Source organism: Planococcus citri, chromosome 1 (genome assembly GCF_950023065.1).
Source record: "Planococcus citri chromosome 1, ihPlaCitr1.1, whole genome shotgun sequence".
NCBI lineage: Eukaryota > Metazoa > Arthropoda > Insecta > Hemiptera > Pseudococcidae > Planococcus > Planococcus citri.
Window position 1 is genome coordinate 35072595 of NC_088677.1, and position 19554 is coordinate 35092148.

A 19554-nucleotide genomic window follows, 5' to 3' on the forward strand; every position below is an offset into this window, starting at 1 on the left:
TTGATAATTCCGTAATTTGAAGCTTCTGTAAATTCCAAAATCTATTTAAAAATCTCTTGCAGTTTGGAACTCCCGCAATTTCCAAAATTCACTAAAAAAAAATCCCGTATAGTTTAGAGGTCCTGCAAACTCCAAAATTCATATGAAAATTTCATAGTTTGCAGCGCCTGCGAACTCCGAAATAATTCATTCGAAAAGGAGTTAATAAAATTGCATAACCTGTTCGCCGTAAATACGCGACAACATTCCGTGAACGAAATCAGAGAACCCGGCGCGACGGCGCGGCTTCTTCTTCGATATGAGTCAACATATGAAATTGATCTCTTTCTTCACTCACTCCCTCCCTTCCTTCCTTCATTCTCCTTAATGACTATAATAGCTTATCTAAATTATAGCGATCTTACCTTCTCATCTGAATGATCTATGCAATCGAAATCGCCATCGCATTTCCATCGCTTCGATACACAAGTGCCATCGCCGCACATATGTTGATTAGCCTCACAGGTTGGGTCTGGGCAATTTAGCTCGTCTGTGCCGTCTCCACAATCGTCATCATGATCGCATATCCATCTTCGTTGTATGCATTTACCATTACCGCATGTAAACTCATCCGAACGACATGTTTCGTCTGTAAATTACATTCCATTAAATTACACCATCATATTTTTCTCGCAGCTTTCACATCCGTAACTAAACCACAACCCCGAAAAAAAAAGTCATCAATACACACGACCCTGATGTCTTTAGCCAAAATTACATGCTATGTAGCAGATAAGTGTGTAAGCGAAAACTACTTCTAAACTACATATAAACGTGCATCGTGTTAAATACATAAATAAAATCGAAATATATATCGATTGTCGCAACGGTATCGGAACCAGACACACGTAAGAAATACAAAACCATTTCGTACGTTCTCGAGCAATTTGTTCCTAGATATATTTTTTCTCCTAGATGAAGAGAAATTTGATACAAAATTGATTTTTTCAACGTCGATTCTATTTGTTTGTTTTTTTCGCAACATCCGAGTGAAGCTCGACATACAGAGTCCAAATTACACCTCTGTTTTCGTTTTCGACTTTATTATTTAAAAGGAATTCCTCCTCGGTCGATACAAATACCTACCTAACCGCTATACAAAATGAATTCCTTTTCCAAGATTTAAACAAGAGACGATTCTACTCCAATTTCTCGTCCTTAGTCCAATAAATGGGCGAATGTAGGTGGAAACAAATTGCTACACGTCGAGGAGATTGAACTAGGCATCGAAAACAGGTACAAGATGTTCAAAAAATTCAAAACAAAGAGAGCATACAGTTTTTGAAATCATTTCGAAATATTTCCATTTTTAATATGTACTTGATTTTTCGACCCCCCCCCTCCCTCCTTCTCTTCTCCTCAATGATGAAAAATTTTCAGAAATATAAACAATTCTAAATCTGAATTACTTATTGTTAATTTCATTCAGTTCCCATACCGTAACTTTTGTGTGACCTCGAATATCTCGCAAAACGTTCGAATTCTCAAATTCGACAACATATATTCACTTTCTAGCTCAGTACATCGAATCAATATTAAACGCAAAACTTGCATAATGTATACAACACATTTAAAAAATACAATAAAAGATGTTCCTCGAGTACAATTTTCCAATTCCTCATTATTGTATACTTACCCATCTTTTAGCATACGTAGAATTTCAATGCCAGAAAATTGGATCCATTATTAGCATATTTTTTTCCAACGCCAGATTAATTTTATTGGCATTATACCCAAAGACGACTCGATTCACAAGAAAAATATTTACAAATCATTCGAATTTTCCAATTTCTTCTCCTCGACACCCATCAATCGAATATAAAAAGCAATTTTTTCGAGTAAAGCTTCGAAGTAAGTACTATACGCGAGTATATTTTTTGAATAGCTAGTTTTTCAAACAGCGAATAAAAAAAAAAACACCAACATCGCAGTACCTACCTCTACCTTACCTATACACCTACTACATATTTTATCCAGTTATATTTCGGCGAAATTATTTCTCTCTACGACAAAAGAAACCCCCAACCGTTATTGATGGCAATATTTTTATATTTCGAACAAATAAACAAAAAAAAAATCAAAAGATACATTTTGATAATGGGCAAAAAAAATTTGCAAAAGGCCTCGCAATAATTTTACCGTAATAGGTATAGGGTTTGAAAGCAACCTACCCGCTGTGAGTTCGTATCATAACGTTTTGCTTCGATTTCGAGATCACAATAACGACAAAGTATTACTTTAAAGTACATACTTACATATATTTAATAAAAAAAAAAAACATAAGTTACCTTATACAAAATAAGTACGTAATGGTTGTTTTCTTTTCATGCGAACATAAGCACATCGTGTAAAAAGCCTAGCATTATACACACTCGTCGCAAATATATACTCGTGAAAAACCCCCAGTAAGTAATTCATTCTTACATTAAAGAAGTAAAAATTGAGCAGAAAAAAGCGAAGAAAAAAAGCAAAAAAAAAAAAAAAAGAAAATGAAACACTACTGATTAAATGCAACTCTCTTATAAAAAGCTATACTTATTCCATAAAAACATTTTATTTTATTAACGAATAATTCTGTAGAAAAGTTTCAAACCGAAGGAAAAAAATCATTTCGCGTTCTTTATCGATAACAACTCCGGCATACCTGTTCAATTAAACGTGCTAGAGGGGGGATTGAGCGAAAAAATACGAAACTTTATAAATACTTCTCGTTTTTTCCTACTCCTAGCTAACTCTTAATGAGTAAAACTTTGTGTTGAGTTTTAACTGGAAAAATACGGCGAGAAAAGAATTAACAATTTCAGAAGTTTTTCTCTCTTTTTTTGCTTACAAAGCTCAGATGAGACGTTGTTTTTTTTCCTCCTCTTGCTCTTCTACAGGGTGTCCCGGCGCAGAATAACGCACTTTCAGCAGTAGAAAATCTATTTTGAGTACAAATATGCGTGTTTGCCTACCCTCGAATTTGAAGGGGATGAATTTTACTCACTCGGAAAATTTTTGTTTTCGATTTTGTGTGCAATTTTGACGACCCGTCAATCAACAACCATGATGGGTAGGAAGTTGTGCTTTGCGGCGTTGAATTGCTCAATGGTGCAACCCTCACTCCTCTATCTTGATTAGTTGAAAAAGGTGAAGGTTCATTTTTTACGAGAGTAAAATCCAGCCCCTTCAAATCCCAGGGTAGGCAAACATGCATATTTGTTCTCAGAATAGGTTGCCTAAGTTACTGGTGAAAGGGCGTTATTCTGTACCGGGACACCCTGTATAAAGGTAAGTTTTTTCTAGGCTTTTTTTTTCTCTCATCAAGCAACGAAGCGTAAAAAGAAGCCGCATCTTGGAGCCGCGCGCGTGCGATATTTTGATGCAAGAAAGCGAAAATTGTTTACGTCATTAATTTCTCCGGTTCGCTTTTTGTCTTAGACTTAAGTTGTCGGGCGTAGAAAAGCGCACGCCACGTTCGCCAAATCCTCGAAAAAGCCACCGTATTACTTTAAAGATTTATTCATTGTAATTAGAAAGTAAATAGCGGATGGTACATTTTCGATGAACTGACGGACGAATAACGAACGAACCAACGACCCACCGCCATCGTCGACCATACTCGAGAGCGAAATATACGGTGTGCCCTCGTGCTTTAAGCTCCCCTCCTCCCAGCCCACTGTCACGACTCGGCCCACAGGAGAAAAAAAAAACACTCGCGACAAAACATTGCGGAGGTCATTTAAAATAAACCGAAAAGGGGCAATCTTTCGGACGGCATTTCCCATCATTAAAATACGTTTAGCGAGTGTTAAACAGGGCTAGCTTTTATAGCCTTTACACCGTCACAGAATGGATACCGGGCTTCTGTTAATTTCACACCGCAACCGGCGCGGCGCGACGCCAAGCGACGCGCATCCAAGAACGTGCTTTTGTTCTAAAAACGTGATTTACTAGGCGCCGCGCCGCGGCCGCAACCATTCGGCTTTCTCTCGTATTCGCCTTCGTCGCTCGCCTATGTACTATGTGCGTGGCACGTATATATGGTATATGCTCGTCAAAACAACAATGACGATGCTTCTAATAAAAGCTCGCCACCTCCGGTACACATTGTATATTGTAAACGTACTCGCAAGCATTAACCCATCCCAACCAAGTTCGGCTGTACTCTTCCCTGATGCTCTCCAGAACATCTATTCGATTTCGTATTCCATATACAGGGTGTCAGGGGAATGAGTGAACGAACTGAAAATTTGAACGTAACCGAGGCTTTGAACCAAGAGCTACTTAAAAAATGAATTGATCGAGAGGAGCGTAAAAATTGAAAAAGCTTCGTTCAATTTCTCTTAAAAAAGCGAGACCAGAACAATTTTTAGAAAAATGTGAGACTTTTTGGAGTTTTTTCCAAAAAATTAATCGTTTAGATGAAAAGAAAAAATTTTTGCCATTTTTGAAAAAACGAGAGAATTTTCAAGAATACTTGGTAAAATGCAAGATTCTGACAAGGAAAGGCTTCTTGGTAATTTCCAGTAAAAAACTACAATTTCGGACAATTTTTTAAAAAGGGGAGACTTTTTGGAATTTTTGGAGAAAAAATGAAACTTTTCAGCAATTTTACTAGAACAGGAGTTTTTTTCAATATTCTACAAAAAGCAAGACTTGGACAATTTTAGCAAGAATCAAGACTTTGTAGAAATTATTGGCAAAAAAGATATGTACCTACGTACTTTTTCGCAATTTTGGTTGAAAACGCGAGAATTTTGGAAACTTTTGAATAAAAAGTGCGATATTTTGGAATTTTTTGCAAAAAAAAACAACAGTCATTAGCAATTTGTCTAAAAAGTAAACATTTTTGTAAAATTTTTAAAACGCGAGAATTTTGTCAATTTTTGGCAAAAAGCAAGACTGACAATCTTAGCAAAAAGCAGACCTTTAATTAGGTAATTTGGGTGGGGGGAGGGGGGTCAAAAATATTATATTGACAGTTCTTGTCAAAAAAATAAAACTTTTGAACAATTTTTAGAAAAGTGAGATTTTATGGAATTTTTGAGTACAATTTTTAGCCATTTGACAGAATGCAAAAAATTTGGTCATTTCTGAAATGAAGAGAATTTTTGACCAAAAAAGGGTAACACTTCGACAATTACGACAAAAGAAAAAGATTTTTAGCAGTTTCCGGAAAAAAAACTCAACTTTTGGACAACCTTTTTTTTTAAAAAAAGGACTTTAAAATTGATGGAAAAAATTTGAATTTTTAAGCAATTTTGTCAAAAGCGAGAGTTTATGTCAATTTTTGTCAAAAACAAGACTGATAATTTTAACCAGAAGCAAGGCTTTACGGCAATAACGCGGGAAAATATTCTTTTTCGCAATTTTTGTTGAAAAAGCGAGAAATTCTAGACAATATTGAGAAAAAACAGGACTTTTTGGAATTTTTAGCACAAGATCGCTTGAAAAGCGACAAATTTTCGTCAGTTTTGAAAAAGCGACAACTTTTGACAATTTTTGGCAAATAGCAAGGCTTTGACAATTTCTTGAGAAAGTATCTATTGACAAAAAAATAATACTTTTTTGAAATTTTTGTCGAAAAGACGGGACTTTTTGGGAATTTTTGGCAAATACGATACTTCTGGATAATCCTGAATTTGCAATTCTACCACCTCACCAATCATAAGTCATTCCAAAAAAAAAAAAATTGAAAAAATAAATGGGAAAAAATATTAACAAAAATTTTTGATATTTTTTCTCATGTAGGTACATACTTATTTACACCATTTAAAGTAATTTTTTATTATTTTCTTTTCAAAATGAAAAAATAAATTAAAGAAAGAAAATTTTTTCGATAAGTTGGATATTGCAGTCAATTTTGACGTTTCATTTTGTAGGGAGGGACAATTATTTGCGGTTTTCTGCACATTCAAAAATGTATACCTATAGGATACCAGCTTGCTAATTTTCAGGGATCAACAGCAACGTTGCATTTTTTGTTTCGTTTTTTGCAGGGATGATCGAAAAGTTTGGAAATTCATCAAGATAATTAAACGTACAACCGAAAAATATTGAAACCTTCATTTGATTCAAAGATTTCCTTTATTTATCGCTATTTTTCCACCGTAATTTAAGATCAATCCAATGAGTCACCATCACTCCTTCTCTACTATTGTTTCAGAAATTGAAAACCTCATTTTGTACGTTTCCTCAAACCTGATACCAATTAGAATTCTATTTCTTCCCTCACTGAGTGAAAAATCCGTCTAACAATACCAACCAACTTTTTATAAAAACAGGCTTTTCGCTGTTTTGTCGCCATGTACGACGAGCCAACAGTCAACCACCCATCATTAAAAATATTCCAATTAACTGGAAACACGAGAGTGAAATCTACAGTGTAGGCTGACTATTTTCGCCGTACGTTTCTACTTTCTACCTACAAAATACACGAGTATGTTCAAGAGTTACTTAGACCTCGGTATTAAGTTATACATACAAGAAACTGAGATAGCTGGGGAAGGGGAGGACGAGGGCAAAAAAGACACCACGTGAAATTTCAGCTAATTCGGCGACGACAAAAACATTTCAAAATTCGTCTCGCGAGCTTAGTATTATTTTACTTTTAATTAACATCAACAACATCGTCGTATCGATGTTCGTCGCGACGCAACGACCGAAGATTTATAAAACGGTAGGTATTTTTTCGCACAACAAGAGGGTAACGGAGAGGCAATCACGTCGCTGCAAAAGCTCGACATTCTTAAGTGCGGCGCGGCGTTCTACGATAAGTACACGTGTCGCAAAAATAAATCGTACCAAAGTAGTACCTACGTAGCTCTAGCTAGCTATGGTATAGCTATGCGAGGCTAATTAAAATGTAAAATGCTTCAACTTAATTAAAAACGATAGCGTTAAGAAAGAGCTTACTGCAAGATTTTTCGTCAGACCCATCCGAACAATCCGGATTATCGTCGCACATCCACGTTAGAGGTACACATTCGCCGGATGTTGCCCGGCATGTAAACTCGTCCGAGCCGCAAATCCGTTTTTCTATACCGAAAACACAACCGCAAATACTATCACATTTTCCACAATTAACGCTCGCCTGTTTTTCGGTACTCGCGAAGACCTTTTCTCAAATCGCCATTTCACTTTCGTATTCTCTCGCGTTGAAAACCATTCTTCAACCGTCAACCATACTACACTCTCGCAATTCTCGTATCGTACACTCGAGGATTTACTTTAATTGAAATTTCCCAAAGTATGTACCTACCTATATGCACCTTTATAGCTCATCCTCGCATCCAGGTACACAACGCACGTATTTAGTATGTATTTCGACAGTACTCATTTATTATGTACATACTACTCGTACATTCATTTATACACATTTTCGCTATTCGGTCGACTCTGACTCGTGTTCGTTCTTTAATAACCTTGTCGTCTTGAAGTCAGTCGCGTAGGTATTTCGTCGAAATTAGAGAAAAAATTCGACAAACATTCCCTGTTTTACATGTTAGTGAAAGGAGAATGAAGAAGAAAAAAAAACCGATGCCACGTGTCAAGTTGTTAGTAATATTACAGCAACCAGCAGAATACGAATAAGTCTTAAGGTATTAGTAACGCCGTGAATGTGAAAAATACCGCGTGCCCATCACCGTGAAAGTTAATACAGTACATGTTCAATTCACCCTTTTACATTATGTGTTTCATCGGAGAAAACTTACTGCAATTATGTTCATCGTTTCCTGTGGGACAATCATGTACTCGATCGCAAACCCACTCTGGTGATATGCACAAACCACCTTGGCATAGAAAATCGGTTTCCTTCATGCACTTTCTTTTGTCTGTAAAAAAGTTAACGTTTTAACTCGATTTTCATTCCGTTAAAGAATGAAAGTGCGCCTTGTAACATTTTCCATGACTTTTCATCGCAGGTAATTGCAGTTGAAAAAGGCTTAGAAATGTAATTAGGTAGTACTAAAAGGTATGGCGTAATAAGATACTTAAATCTAGATCATGGAATACTATTTTACACTCGTACAAGTGATCGTTTTTTCATGTTTTCTTTTTGAACGTGAAAAACACCAAAAACAATAACCGAACCTTAACGCAATGAAAACATTTTCTTGAAAAAGGAGGATGTATTGTATTCAGTTCAAAAACTGAATTGAACCGCATTGATGATGACCCATCAGAAAACGAAATAGGAAAATTTAACAAAAATATAGTGTTGAAAATGGAATCAAGAAAATAACGTAATGAAAACCAAACAGTAACAATACAAAAACACTGGTATAACGAAAAATGAAGACGTAACTGTAGGAATCAAACACAAGCAGAAAGTAAACTCAAGTCATAGAAATGAATCAGAATGATCTTGAACAATAACGTAACAAAAACGCAATCGTAATGATCTATCACAATAGCACAATCGAAAATAAATGTTTCACGATGCAATGATCGACATTCATTGAAACATTGAAAACTGAAAAATGACGAAACAAGAACATATTCACGAAATAAAATGAAAAAAAAATTGATGGAACAGAACAAAATAATGTGAAAAAACGAAATTAAACTTCTGTAACAAATAAAATGAGGAACGCTTCTCAAATGCAATAATTTTAGGATAATAACGTAACGGAAACCAAATAGTAACGATACCAAAAACTAAAACAAAAACGTAACACAAACCGAATAGTAACGGTACCGGAAACTGAAACAAAAACGTAACACAAACCAAACAGTAACGGTACCGAAAACTGAAACAAAAACGTAACACAAATCGAATTGGAACAGAACAAAATTCATATTATCATGAAAAAATAGGAAGAAATTTTTGAAGTTTGACAATACTGGAATGACGTAACGAAAACCATGTTTTCAACAAAATTGGACAAATAATGAAATCAAAATCAAGTAAAATAAAATCAAACCGTTGCTTTGGGTAAAAAAAATTGGAAAAATTTCTGAAATTCAACAAAAATAAGAAAAATAACGAAACGGAAACCAAAACAAAGGTATCGCGACGAAAAACAAAGTGATTATAGAAAATGGAAGGGAAACATCCCACCAAATTTTCATGATAAAAAGCGTTAAAATTCAATAAAACCTAAACGATAACGTAAAGAACCGTAATTCATAACGAAATAAGTACCATTATTATCAACATTACAAAGAGAAAATTTTTGGAAGTCAACAAAATCGAAATGACAACGATACAGAAACTAAATCGAAATCTAACCGTATGAAACCGCGGAGAAACATAAAATTTGAATAATGTAAACAAAACAGGTCAATAACATTTCCTATGTAATTCTTAGATCAATTTGAATCAACGATTTATAAACTTCTGAGTCCCTTAATCCTGTAACCGTTCCCTCCCCTTCACTCTCGAAAAAGAAAATGCGAATGATTCCAGAAACTATTTTTCAACCCGTCAAGAATAATATCCAGAAAAAACCACTTCAATTTTTTTCGCCAGTTTCGCGCAAAACTTCGCTAAACAAAACAATATCAAAAATTTTCCCACCTGCTCGAAACATTATCTTCAATAAACATCTAAGAAAATCGTATTATACAAGTAAAAATCTCACTAAACTTTTAAAAGTGCGCTTAACCCGTTTTAAAAAGAAAAAAAATACCCACACTGGAAATTTTTTTCGTTACTTACACAATTACCAAACGCATTAGAGCCCTGTCACTCAGTCCAGATCTTAAAAACTACCGCAAAAAAAACGTCGAATGTTCCCCCATTAACGTAATTTTTTGCCTCGGCTGAAAAAAAAAGAGTCGAGAGAAAGAGAGAGACGACGGTAAAACCCTGGCGCAAATCCCGAGACAGATATAATCCGGCCATAAACGTTAATTGTGGCCAAACTACAACCGTCCATAGCCATCTTAAAAGCGCGACCTTTCCGATGAAATTAATAGGAAACGGGGAGATTTTTCAGCAGTAGTACGTTTCGTACCGTATCCAAGGACAGTACTGCCACTAATTTACACCGTTGCCTCGAGGCGTTCAGGCTAAACTAGATGGCGTTGATGAATAACCGACAGACGTAGGAGGATGAAATTTAATTTCTTCGGATTACCACACAGCGTAGTTCACATTTTGATGAAAATTTTCAGCGTAAATTCGCATTTATCATTTATATTGAATGCTCTAGCTTCGTCGGCGCCGCCATACGCTTTTAGTACTACATTCTCGTTTATTTATTTATATAAAAAATGTTCTTCCGGATGTTGGTACATTTTTTCTCTGCTTTGCCTTCCTTTTGGCATAACGTTGACACTTGGTTGAATATTTACCTTCGTTTGAAGTACCATATAAATTAGACTTGAACAAATAATACAACGTTGTGACAAGTACGAGGGGAACTCGATCAAAAATGTTCCTATTTATTTTTGAGTTATCCTTTTTTTCACCTAATTCAGAAGCTAAAATTACGAGAAATTTTGAAAATTTACACGAGCTCATCATTGGATTACGTTTGAATTGGTTAATTTTTCGGAAAGGAAATTGACAATCGAATGTAGGAAATTGAATAATCAGAATAGGGGTAAAAATTGGATCAGATTCGAAACATCATCACCACTCGAAAAAACATCAAATTCAAAACGACCAAACCACTATCATTCCTCTATTCTTCTTTGCACAACACCTGATGAATAATCTCACCGGTCTTCGCAAAAGTAGTGAAAAAAAAATTGATGACATAATCGATGATTTAACTTACGACAAATTGCAGGGCTTTCATCACTTGCGTCGGAGCAGTCTCTTTCACCATCACAGCTCCAATGCTTCGGAATGCAGTTTCCACTCCCGCATCGGAATTCATTTTCTGCACAGGTTCTATTGCCTGGAAACAAAAATGGAAATTGGTAAATTAAAAAAATTCAGGATAAAATCTGGAAATTTAGAAATTTATGCGATATTACAAAAGTTATTATAATTTCCTCGTCTTAACAAGCTCCCACTCTAAGAAAGTAGGTATATAGCAAGTCTATGCCAAATGATAAGAAAATTAACGCGTCCAAAATGCGGTACAACTATTACAAAATGTAAATACCTACGCGCTGCGTCGGACGTTTCGCTCGAAAATTTACGAGAAAAGGTAATAATTTAATTTCCATGTCAGATCGGCTATTTTATCAAAATTACCCACGATTCGGCCAGTTGCGGATAACTTCCTTTTAACGCGAACTATGCACGATGGTTAATTTTGATGCTCGTAACATGGAAGTTCAATTACCCAAGCTGGTCCTTTCAAATCCGAATTGCCAAGTTATCATGATTATTCATGAAATTTTAAATTACCTAAGATATTCATAGTAATACCTGCGTATTAATCGTCGGCCAATAAGACTCGCGTAATTTCAATTTCATCGATAAGATGTATCTAAGGTTATGGGAATAGGTAGGTTAGGGGATCCATAGCAATAAACTTGGATGAAATATGCAAGTTATTATTATGCATATACCTGATTATTGTGATGTTGAAAGAAATCTTCTCATGACTCACAAGGGAACTTTCTGAAAAGGACTGGATAAAATTAAGCTAAAACGTTTTTCTCAACAAATATTTCACGAATTCTCTTTAATGGTCTAATAAAATGGCCACAATTATTTCCGTTCAAACCCACCAGGGAGTGAAAGGTAGGTCTCGTAATATTCCCGCATAAGTGATTTCTAGCGAAACTGCTATACAATAGAAATTAAAAGACTTATAGTATCTTAAGACTGATTGAATTTGGAGAAAATTTGTTTGCGGAGCTCTAAAGAGAACAGACAGGAGATACTCAATCAGCAACTAAAATTTGAAAACCAAAAAACTAAATTTAAAATGTGAAAGAGCTCAAATTTTCATAATCAGTACAAAAGTTAAAAGCCACAATATTCAAAGTACCTACTTATAAAAAAATGTATGACTTCTTTTTTTGATGTATGACTTCTTTTTTTGAGACTCCTGAGAAGCACAAAGGACTGTCAATTCTGATCGAATTTCAAAAAAATATCAATTATTGATAAATAATAATTTGAAGATGCTGTAATCATATATTATTGGCTTATTTTTTTAGGTTCGACCCCTCTCTGTACTCCTCGGCAGAACCCTTAAACATGGTCAAGATACCAAAAAATTGATCGCTATTTCGAGGTTGCTGAACTCGAATTTCTGTTTATTTTTTGGATTCCGACACTCGACAGTACCCTCTATTTTAAAAAATTGTATTTTATAATATGTGTACTTTTAAATTATGCCACGATTATCCTCTCTTAGTTTCAAAAAGTATTGTGAATAAAAAAATTAATTAAAAAAAAACTGAAAAATCACCAAGTACCCCTTTATTTTCTCGATTCAAATGATTTTGTTTTCATTACAGCCCTAAACATACAGCCATTTCAACGCCAGAAAAAAGTTTTGCCAAAATACTCGACATAAAATTCGTTTCTTTTGCAGCCATTTCTTCCACGTATGTATTATCCCATTACGTGCACATTTGCTCTCCGAACTACCGTGGCTGAAAATCGTCACAGCAGTAAAAAAAAAATCTCCGAAATAAATGCTGCTCGCAGTGGCGCAAACCGCAACCAGATATACGTAAATGGCTCACTCGAGATGAGAGTGTCTCATCAGTTGGCGTAAAAACACGTATGTGATCTTCTAGGTCGTTTCAAATGTATCCAAAAAAATACTTTTGTAAAAAGTATCTCGTAAAAAAAGCATATACTTGAAAGTGTATATCAAAGGCGTTAAGATTCTCACCAACAAAACATTTCCAACCGCCTGGCCGCAAATTTATTAAGACGAATGTACGAATTCCTCTCTCGCCAGCAAAATATTTCACGCCCATAAATTCCAACGCATGAACTTGCCCTTTAGCTTTTACACCCTCGAAATACGTACATAAAGTACCATGAAGTGAAATTTTTTACGCCACCCGCGCACCCAAAAACACGATAAATACTAAGTTTCTTTTTTTTTCGCGAAAAATGGAAGAAAACTTCTGACAGACGAATTTCAACTTTTTAAATATTTTTTCGAAATATCATGCTTTTACTATTTCATTCTTGCGGACTCGACATTTGATAAATGAGCGAATGAAAGTAATGTACAAATGATTAGAATATTATCGTCATCCATCCGCGCGCTATAAATAATAATTTTTATCGGCCACCGAAACGTTATTTTTCGAATAACTTTTATAAACTCGACACATTTTATCTTTCTGCCGGTGCGAGTGGCAAAAAAAATATACAACGTCCGAGTTTTGATTTCTGTAACCCTATAATTACAAAACACGCCAACCTTTCATGGATGAGGTCTGTTGGCGTTATAAAATGATACGTCGTTATTTCAGAGGTTTAAAAAAAACGAGTTGATAGGGTAAGTTCATCAAAAGGCTCGCGTAATGTGGAATCTTGGTGGCTAAATTATATAAAATTTTTCACACAACCGCGTTAATCGAAAATGGGGAAAAAATGGTATTTCGAGAAGGGTAAACCACTCATTAAAATATACCGCGTTGTGTAGAGTTTCATTTTCATCCATTTTTACACGTGCCTGTTTTTGAAGATATCATCAGAACAGCACCAGTGGCGATTTGTGTTTGGCATTAATGCGTTGTAAACAACGAAAGTATAGGTGCTTGTTATGAATATGAGAGAACTCCACATCGTTGAATCTGGACCTCGATGCACGGTACAATATTAGGTATGATGTTTCTCAAAAGTAGTCGAGAACATGAACATGTCAAAAATCCCTTCTCTCTCTTCGTCATTGAGAACAAAGGGTACATGTGATTTGAAATTTCCAACGTTGTAATTATGATTTACGACACTCGTATTTATGCCTATTCCTGCTGTAAAAGCTTATTAGATTCACTTCGGGTTGTAAATTGTCATCTGATAATGCAACGTTGAAAATTGTAATTTTGATGAGGAAGAGGGAAAAACATGAAAATTTTCAACAAATTCAAATTGTGAACCAACTTGAGTTCATAATTACAATATATTTTCGACCTATGAATCGATTGATGATGGTTTCTAGCAGTTCTCTGGAACTTTCAGCGGATTTTCAGATTTTATAGTTTTTGGAAATTATTATTAAGACATGAATTTGAGACACCAGAAAAGCATTTTGAAAATTTGAGCCTTTTCGCAGACAAAAATTATAATTTTCCGTGAAAATGTCCAAATTAATTTTTTGATAATTGAACATTTTTGAAGATTTATGTTTTATTTTATAACAGAAAATATACTTCAGTACAAATAATGAAAATTGGTCCTGAAAATGATATCCATTCCCCTTCTCAACCGAATTTCATAATTTTCGACTTTCTGAAGCTTCCAGCACGATTTTTGATTTCTCCAAAAAGTGTGGAAATTAATTTGGGCAGCTAAAATATCAAAAATTCGGGTTAGAAATCAACTCAAATGTGTATGAACTCGTTAAACAGGTCGAAAATGAGCGATAACTTGATTTTTAACTGCTCAAATTGTTTTCTGGAAAAATTAAAAAATTCTGGAGAAATCGAAAATTACCTACGCTACAGGCTCAAGAATGGCTCAAAGCGGAAAAATTCGGTGAGGGTGGAGTTAATAAATTAGCTTCAGGAGTGATTTTCGTCATTTTTATTGCACAAATTTTTTCAGAGCATGAATCGAATAAAATGGTCAATTTCAGATTGTCAAAAATTAGCCAAAAATCAAAACATTAATTTGAGCAGCTGAAATTTTGGTTATGAAGATTTTAGAGTTCAGACTACGTTCTTTCCAAAAATCCTGATTCCGTTCAAATCGGATTCAGACATCTGAATAGCTTTTTTTATTAAAAATATTTTCATTTTCCTTTTTGAACCTGTACTGAAAGTTAAAAATAGTGACCGAATAAAATTATGAAAAAAATTACCCAACCTATCACAAAAATTGCTGCAAATCACCAGAAATTGATGAAAATTCAGTAATAAAATTAAGCAAAAGACAAGAATCGCCTAAAAAATCACCAAAACTTACTAAACTAACAACAAAACAATAAAAAACGGTTAAAATTTGAAAAAAATCTCAAAATTTCAGAAAAAACAAGGAGTAGGTACATGCTATAACAATTTTCAAAAAAAATTCAACTTTTTAGTTCAATTTGATTAGGTTTTTATTTTTTTTTTAAAGATTAAAATCGATTTTCGAGGGAAAAAATCAAAAAATGAAATTCGACACCAAAATTTTGCCCGTTATCTCTCAATTTTTCTTCCTCCAGTTCAAAAATTTCTTCCTAGGTCAAAACCGAACTTGCAAAACGATAACTTTCTCGAGCAAAAATTTCGACCTTTCTGCGACGCTTGGGCGTAAATTTCAGGTGAAAAAAAAGCTGTGAAAAATTAACCAATCGACGTATTAGGTTTTCGATACTTTTTCTTATATAGCGAATCTGCGAAGGTTTTAACGCATTTTACCATAGATTACCAACGCGTGGGCACGTTCAACGTAAACGTCTATAGTGATAAATGATTTCCACTGCGAAACGATACGACGCGACGTGTTCTTATCAAAGTGCGTTAACTTGTCTTAGCACATTAAGTTTAATACAGCCGTTTGGAATGAGAGGTTAACAAATGGTTAAAATTTACTCTGTTTATAATGATTAGAGGAATTTAATAGTTGCGCAAACTTGACTGTTAAAATAATTTGTTAGCAATTTTGTACCGACAATGACATCTATCTAACTATAAACGAATTTTAATTAGTCACGAAAACGATCCAGGTTGAATAAAGTGCTACGCTATATATACATAAGGGTAAGTATACCTACACCTACACCTACGTATACAACCTAGCAGAAACAAGTGACAGTACGATATGGAATAAATTATACGACCAGCGAGTATGGTAGCTTGTTGAAGTATATTAGGATATAGGTAGATATAGAAAGTTAAACATTACAGTGCTGGTGTGCCAAGTTCATGTCGTGTAGACCTATAGAGAATTCTCTTTGTTTATCCTCTTATATCATACATACATTATAGGATAGGTTATAGAAGTACCAAGGTAGTATATAGGTCTATGTATACATACGAATAGCAAAATATGGAACATTCGAATGATAATTTTAAAGCAACGCGACACTCTACCAATTGTAGGCAACACAACGTACTTCGTATAGCTGTATATTTTGTTCATTTGAATTTAGAAAATTTAAATATTAATAGGAATTCAAAGAGCAAGATAAGTATATATACGAAATTACCTTCACCCTGATGGGCTTTACATATTCAACTACAACGAGGGTTTTCTTAATTTAATTTTTGTCAAAGATATTACTCAGCTTTATGCAGCAACGAATGTAGTTGACAGCTTTGAAATTTCACTCGTGTTAAATCTGCCAAGCTATATACTTACGTATACAAGTACACAAGACTTGTACAAATACAAACGTCATCATTCGCGTAATTCGTTGAAAAAATTTCACTTCATTTTACCAAATTATTTAACGAATTGAACTTTTTCTAATGTAGGTAACTTATTTAATAAAATAAAAAAACCAAGAAACAGTAAATCAAGGTACACCTCGACTAGTTCCAATCAAGTCGAATTCAAAGGCCGAAATACCACCATACTGGTCATATTACGACTCGAGTGAAAACTTTTCAAACATTCATTTACCACCGCACAATCGACTCGTAAAAAATGCAAACGTGTTCTTGCAGAATACTCAATTTTTTCAATCAAATAAATAAATAAAACCGGGACGACTCTTTAATTTGCGAATAGCGCGATTTGTGTAAAGGTTTTTTATTTTTTCGGTATTTCGACGAAGAAGGAAAAAAAAAGGTTTTCCAACGTAAATTTGTTTTTCAAAGTACCTTCGCACGTTTGATTGCGTCCAGTAGCAGCATCCATATTGATGAACTTGTGTAGATGTAGAGGTACCTACCAGCTAGCTACATTTACATCGAAGAAATTCTATTATAAATGTAGTGCGAGGTGTAAAATTCGCCAAGAATTCAATTTAATTGATTTACCAATCGACTCAACCGCATTCGTATTCGATTCAATTTATTTTACAAATTTTATCATAATAAGTACCAAGTATGCACAATGCTGGCAATATGACGATAATGTACCTACTCGAATCGAATTCACGTGTACGACGACGGTGTAAAAAATTCACTCGATACGATGAAAAGCATCGTATCGGGCAAAAATAAATATGTTAGGATTGCACTTCACAAAGGACACAAAGAAAGTTGAAAAAAGCTCGCAACTTTCACAAAGGCATATCAGATTACTCTAGTGCTCGAAAATTGTAGCATTTTTTTTAATACTTAAGTAGGTACGTATTAAGTAATCTTTCATTTAAAATGAATTGAAACTTGACACTACTCGCGGATTTAATTAAAAACATACAATAACAGAATAGAATAGAAGACACATAAACTTTTTACAACTTCGTAGCTTTAGATATACGACACTTCGAATTCGATTTAAAACCATAAAAATTGTATAATAAACCAACCAGGATTTGGTGTACCTAATGATTGATTACCAAACTACGTGCTGAAGTATTTCATATCGTAGCAAAAGTTGCGAACACATTTTAATAAATTAGCAAAACTAGGTGCTTTAAAAATGAATATTTTTGACGAAATTCGATTAATTAGCCACTGAAAACTTTCGTCGATCAAAAAATTCGCGAGTTATTAGCGAAGTACTTATTTTAAGCTTAAAGTGCAACACTGTAATGTTTCAAAAAGATCAACATTGGGCTACTTTCAAGCTGACTTAAAAACAAAATGGTATTTTTTTTGTTCGCTGATGCGGTCTACCAAATCTGCTTTGCACCAAAAAACAAAATTAACATAAATTACTCTAAAAAATATATTCAACTTCCTTAATGCATTTCCTTTCTTACTTTTTTTTTTTTTATTTTTACTTTAATGTAACGAAAAAAAAGATCTTATATTTTCCTTAGATTGCTTTTTTTATTTCTTTTTTTTCATTTTTTTTATCAAATAGAATTACGTACAATTGAATGAAGGGGAAAAAGAAGACAAACTGGGGAAAAATATTAAATTTTACGATTACATCTTTTGTAAGTTGAGAATGATATCTCACTGTGTATCTTCAATTCAAACGTCAAATTACGCGGAAATAATTTTGTTACATATTGTTTATGTGATGGCTGAATTGGTTACAAGATGTTTTTTATGCTTAGATACACTATATACGCTCGTTGTATTTCAAAAGATACCAAGTGTCAGTCAATAATGCAACTAATGAAAAAAATACAAGAAAAAAAAACGCGGAATATTTTTTTTTCAATTTAATCCGCAGTATTTTATTTTTATACGAGCAAACAGCTGTTCAAATTTCATTAATTTTTCACAATACGTTACTTAGCCTTTTGCATGCTTCTTTTTAGAAAATCAAAAATATAAATATTTAGGCGTAATGAAGATGGAATAACGAGACTGAAAAATTCAGCGTTAGAGGGAATGGTAAAGGGAGATGAGAAAGTTTCAGAATTTTTTAAATAACAAAACGAGAGCTCGATCACATTGCAAAAAAACTTCGACTGGAATCGAGAATAATGATTGAGCAACATGGAACATTTTTTGCAGATATTCATTTAATCTAGGAATGAATTTTTTTGGGAATTTCGATCTGCTTTTCAATATTTAATCAACATTTATTTTATGGTTTCAATGAAGTCAAGTTCAAATATCAGCAAAATGTTTTGATACGACCACCCCACACGAGCCCTCAAAACTCGAGTCAAAATCCAAAAAACCTCAAAAACCTGGACGATGCAAATTTTCAAAATTTGATTTCTAATTCGAAAAAGTATCAGGTTCTGGTCAAAATTTCATACAGGCGGTTTTGGAAAAAAATGTAATTTTACAACATTTCATGCATTTTTCTCTTTCCTCCCTCCAAAAAAATTAACGCTGCCCCTGCAACGTCGCAATAGGCATTTTATCAAACAAAACACCCCTTCTCAACATCAAAGCGAAAAGAGTAACGACCCTAGGTAAAATTAGGCTTTATGAGTTTTAATTTTTTGGTTCTACAACAAACGTCATGTCTAAGCTAAGTAAGGGGAAAAAACTTCGAATCTCGGTAATCTAATTCCCTATCTTTGCAGCAGCTTTTCAAAAGAACATCCGACATTTCTTCTGCTTCTCAGAAGCGACCTCCTACTCTTTAATGAATAAAAATAAAACTATAATTCATCATTAGAGACATAGCAACCTGTTGACAACAGCGAGCGACCCACTCCACTAGGTAAATACTTAATTTAAACGTCGAGTCAGTCGTTTAAAATAAAATTCATCAATTTAAATATACACTCGGCTGGTGTCGGTATAAAAAGAAAAGCTCGCGAAGTAAAACCTCACAGAGCAGAATTCCAAGTCGGAGGTATAAAAACATGGCCTCGAGATGTTTGACGATCTTTTGTCAGTGGAAAAATCTCATTTTCTGCCAAGTATGGAAAAATCATTTTTATACCACGTAACAGCTGATTTTAAATTGAATGAAAACGC

General features: G+C 34.2%; 1 protein-coding gene across 7 annotated transcripts in view; it reads right to left on the reverse strand.

Moving 5' to 3' along the window:
* LOC135831630 (very low-density lipoprotein receptor-like) overlaps nucleotides 1-19554 on the reverse strand; it is a 161157-nt gene that overhangs the window by 15672 nt on the left and 125931 nt on the right. For 6 of the 7 annotated variants that reach the window (XR_010556213.1, XR_010556212.1, XM_065344267.1 and 3 more), the window contains 3 exons: nucleotides 10752-10874; nucleotides 6937-7059; nucleotides 405-628 (listed from right to left, as the gene is read on the reverse strand). Coding sequence is in view for 5 of the 7 variants with exons in the window: in XM_065344267.1 (XP_065200339.1) it covers nucleotides 405-628; nucleotides 6937-7059; nucleotides 10752-10874 (470 nt within the window). In the remaining 2 variants the exon portion in view is untranslated. Of the gene's footprint in view, nucleotides 1-404; nucleotides 629-6936; nucleotides 7060-7736; nucleotides 7857-10751; nucleotides 10875-19554 lie in introns of all 7 variants that reach the window. The other variant, XM_065344265.1, reaches the window with a different exon arrangement.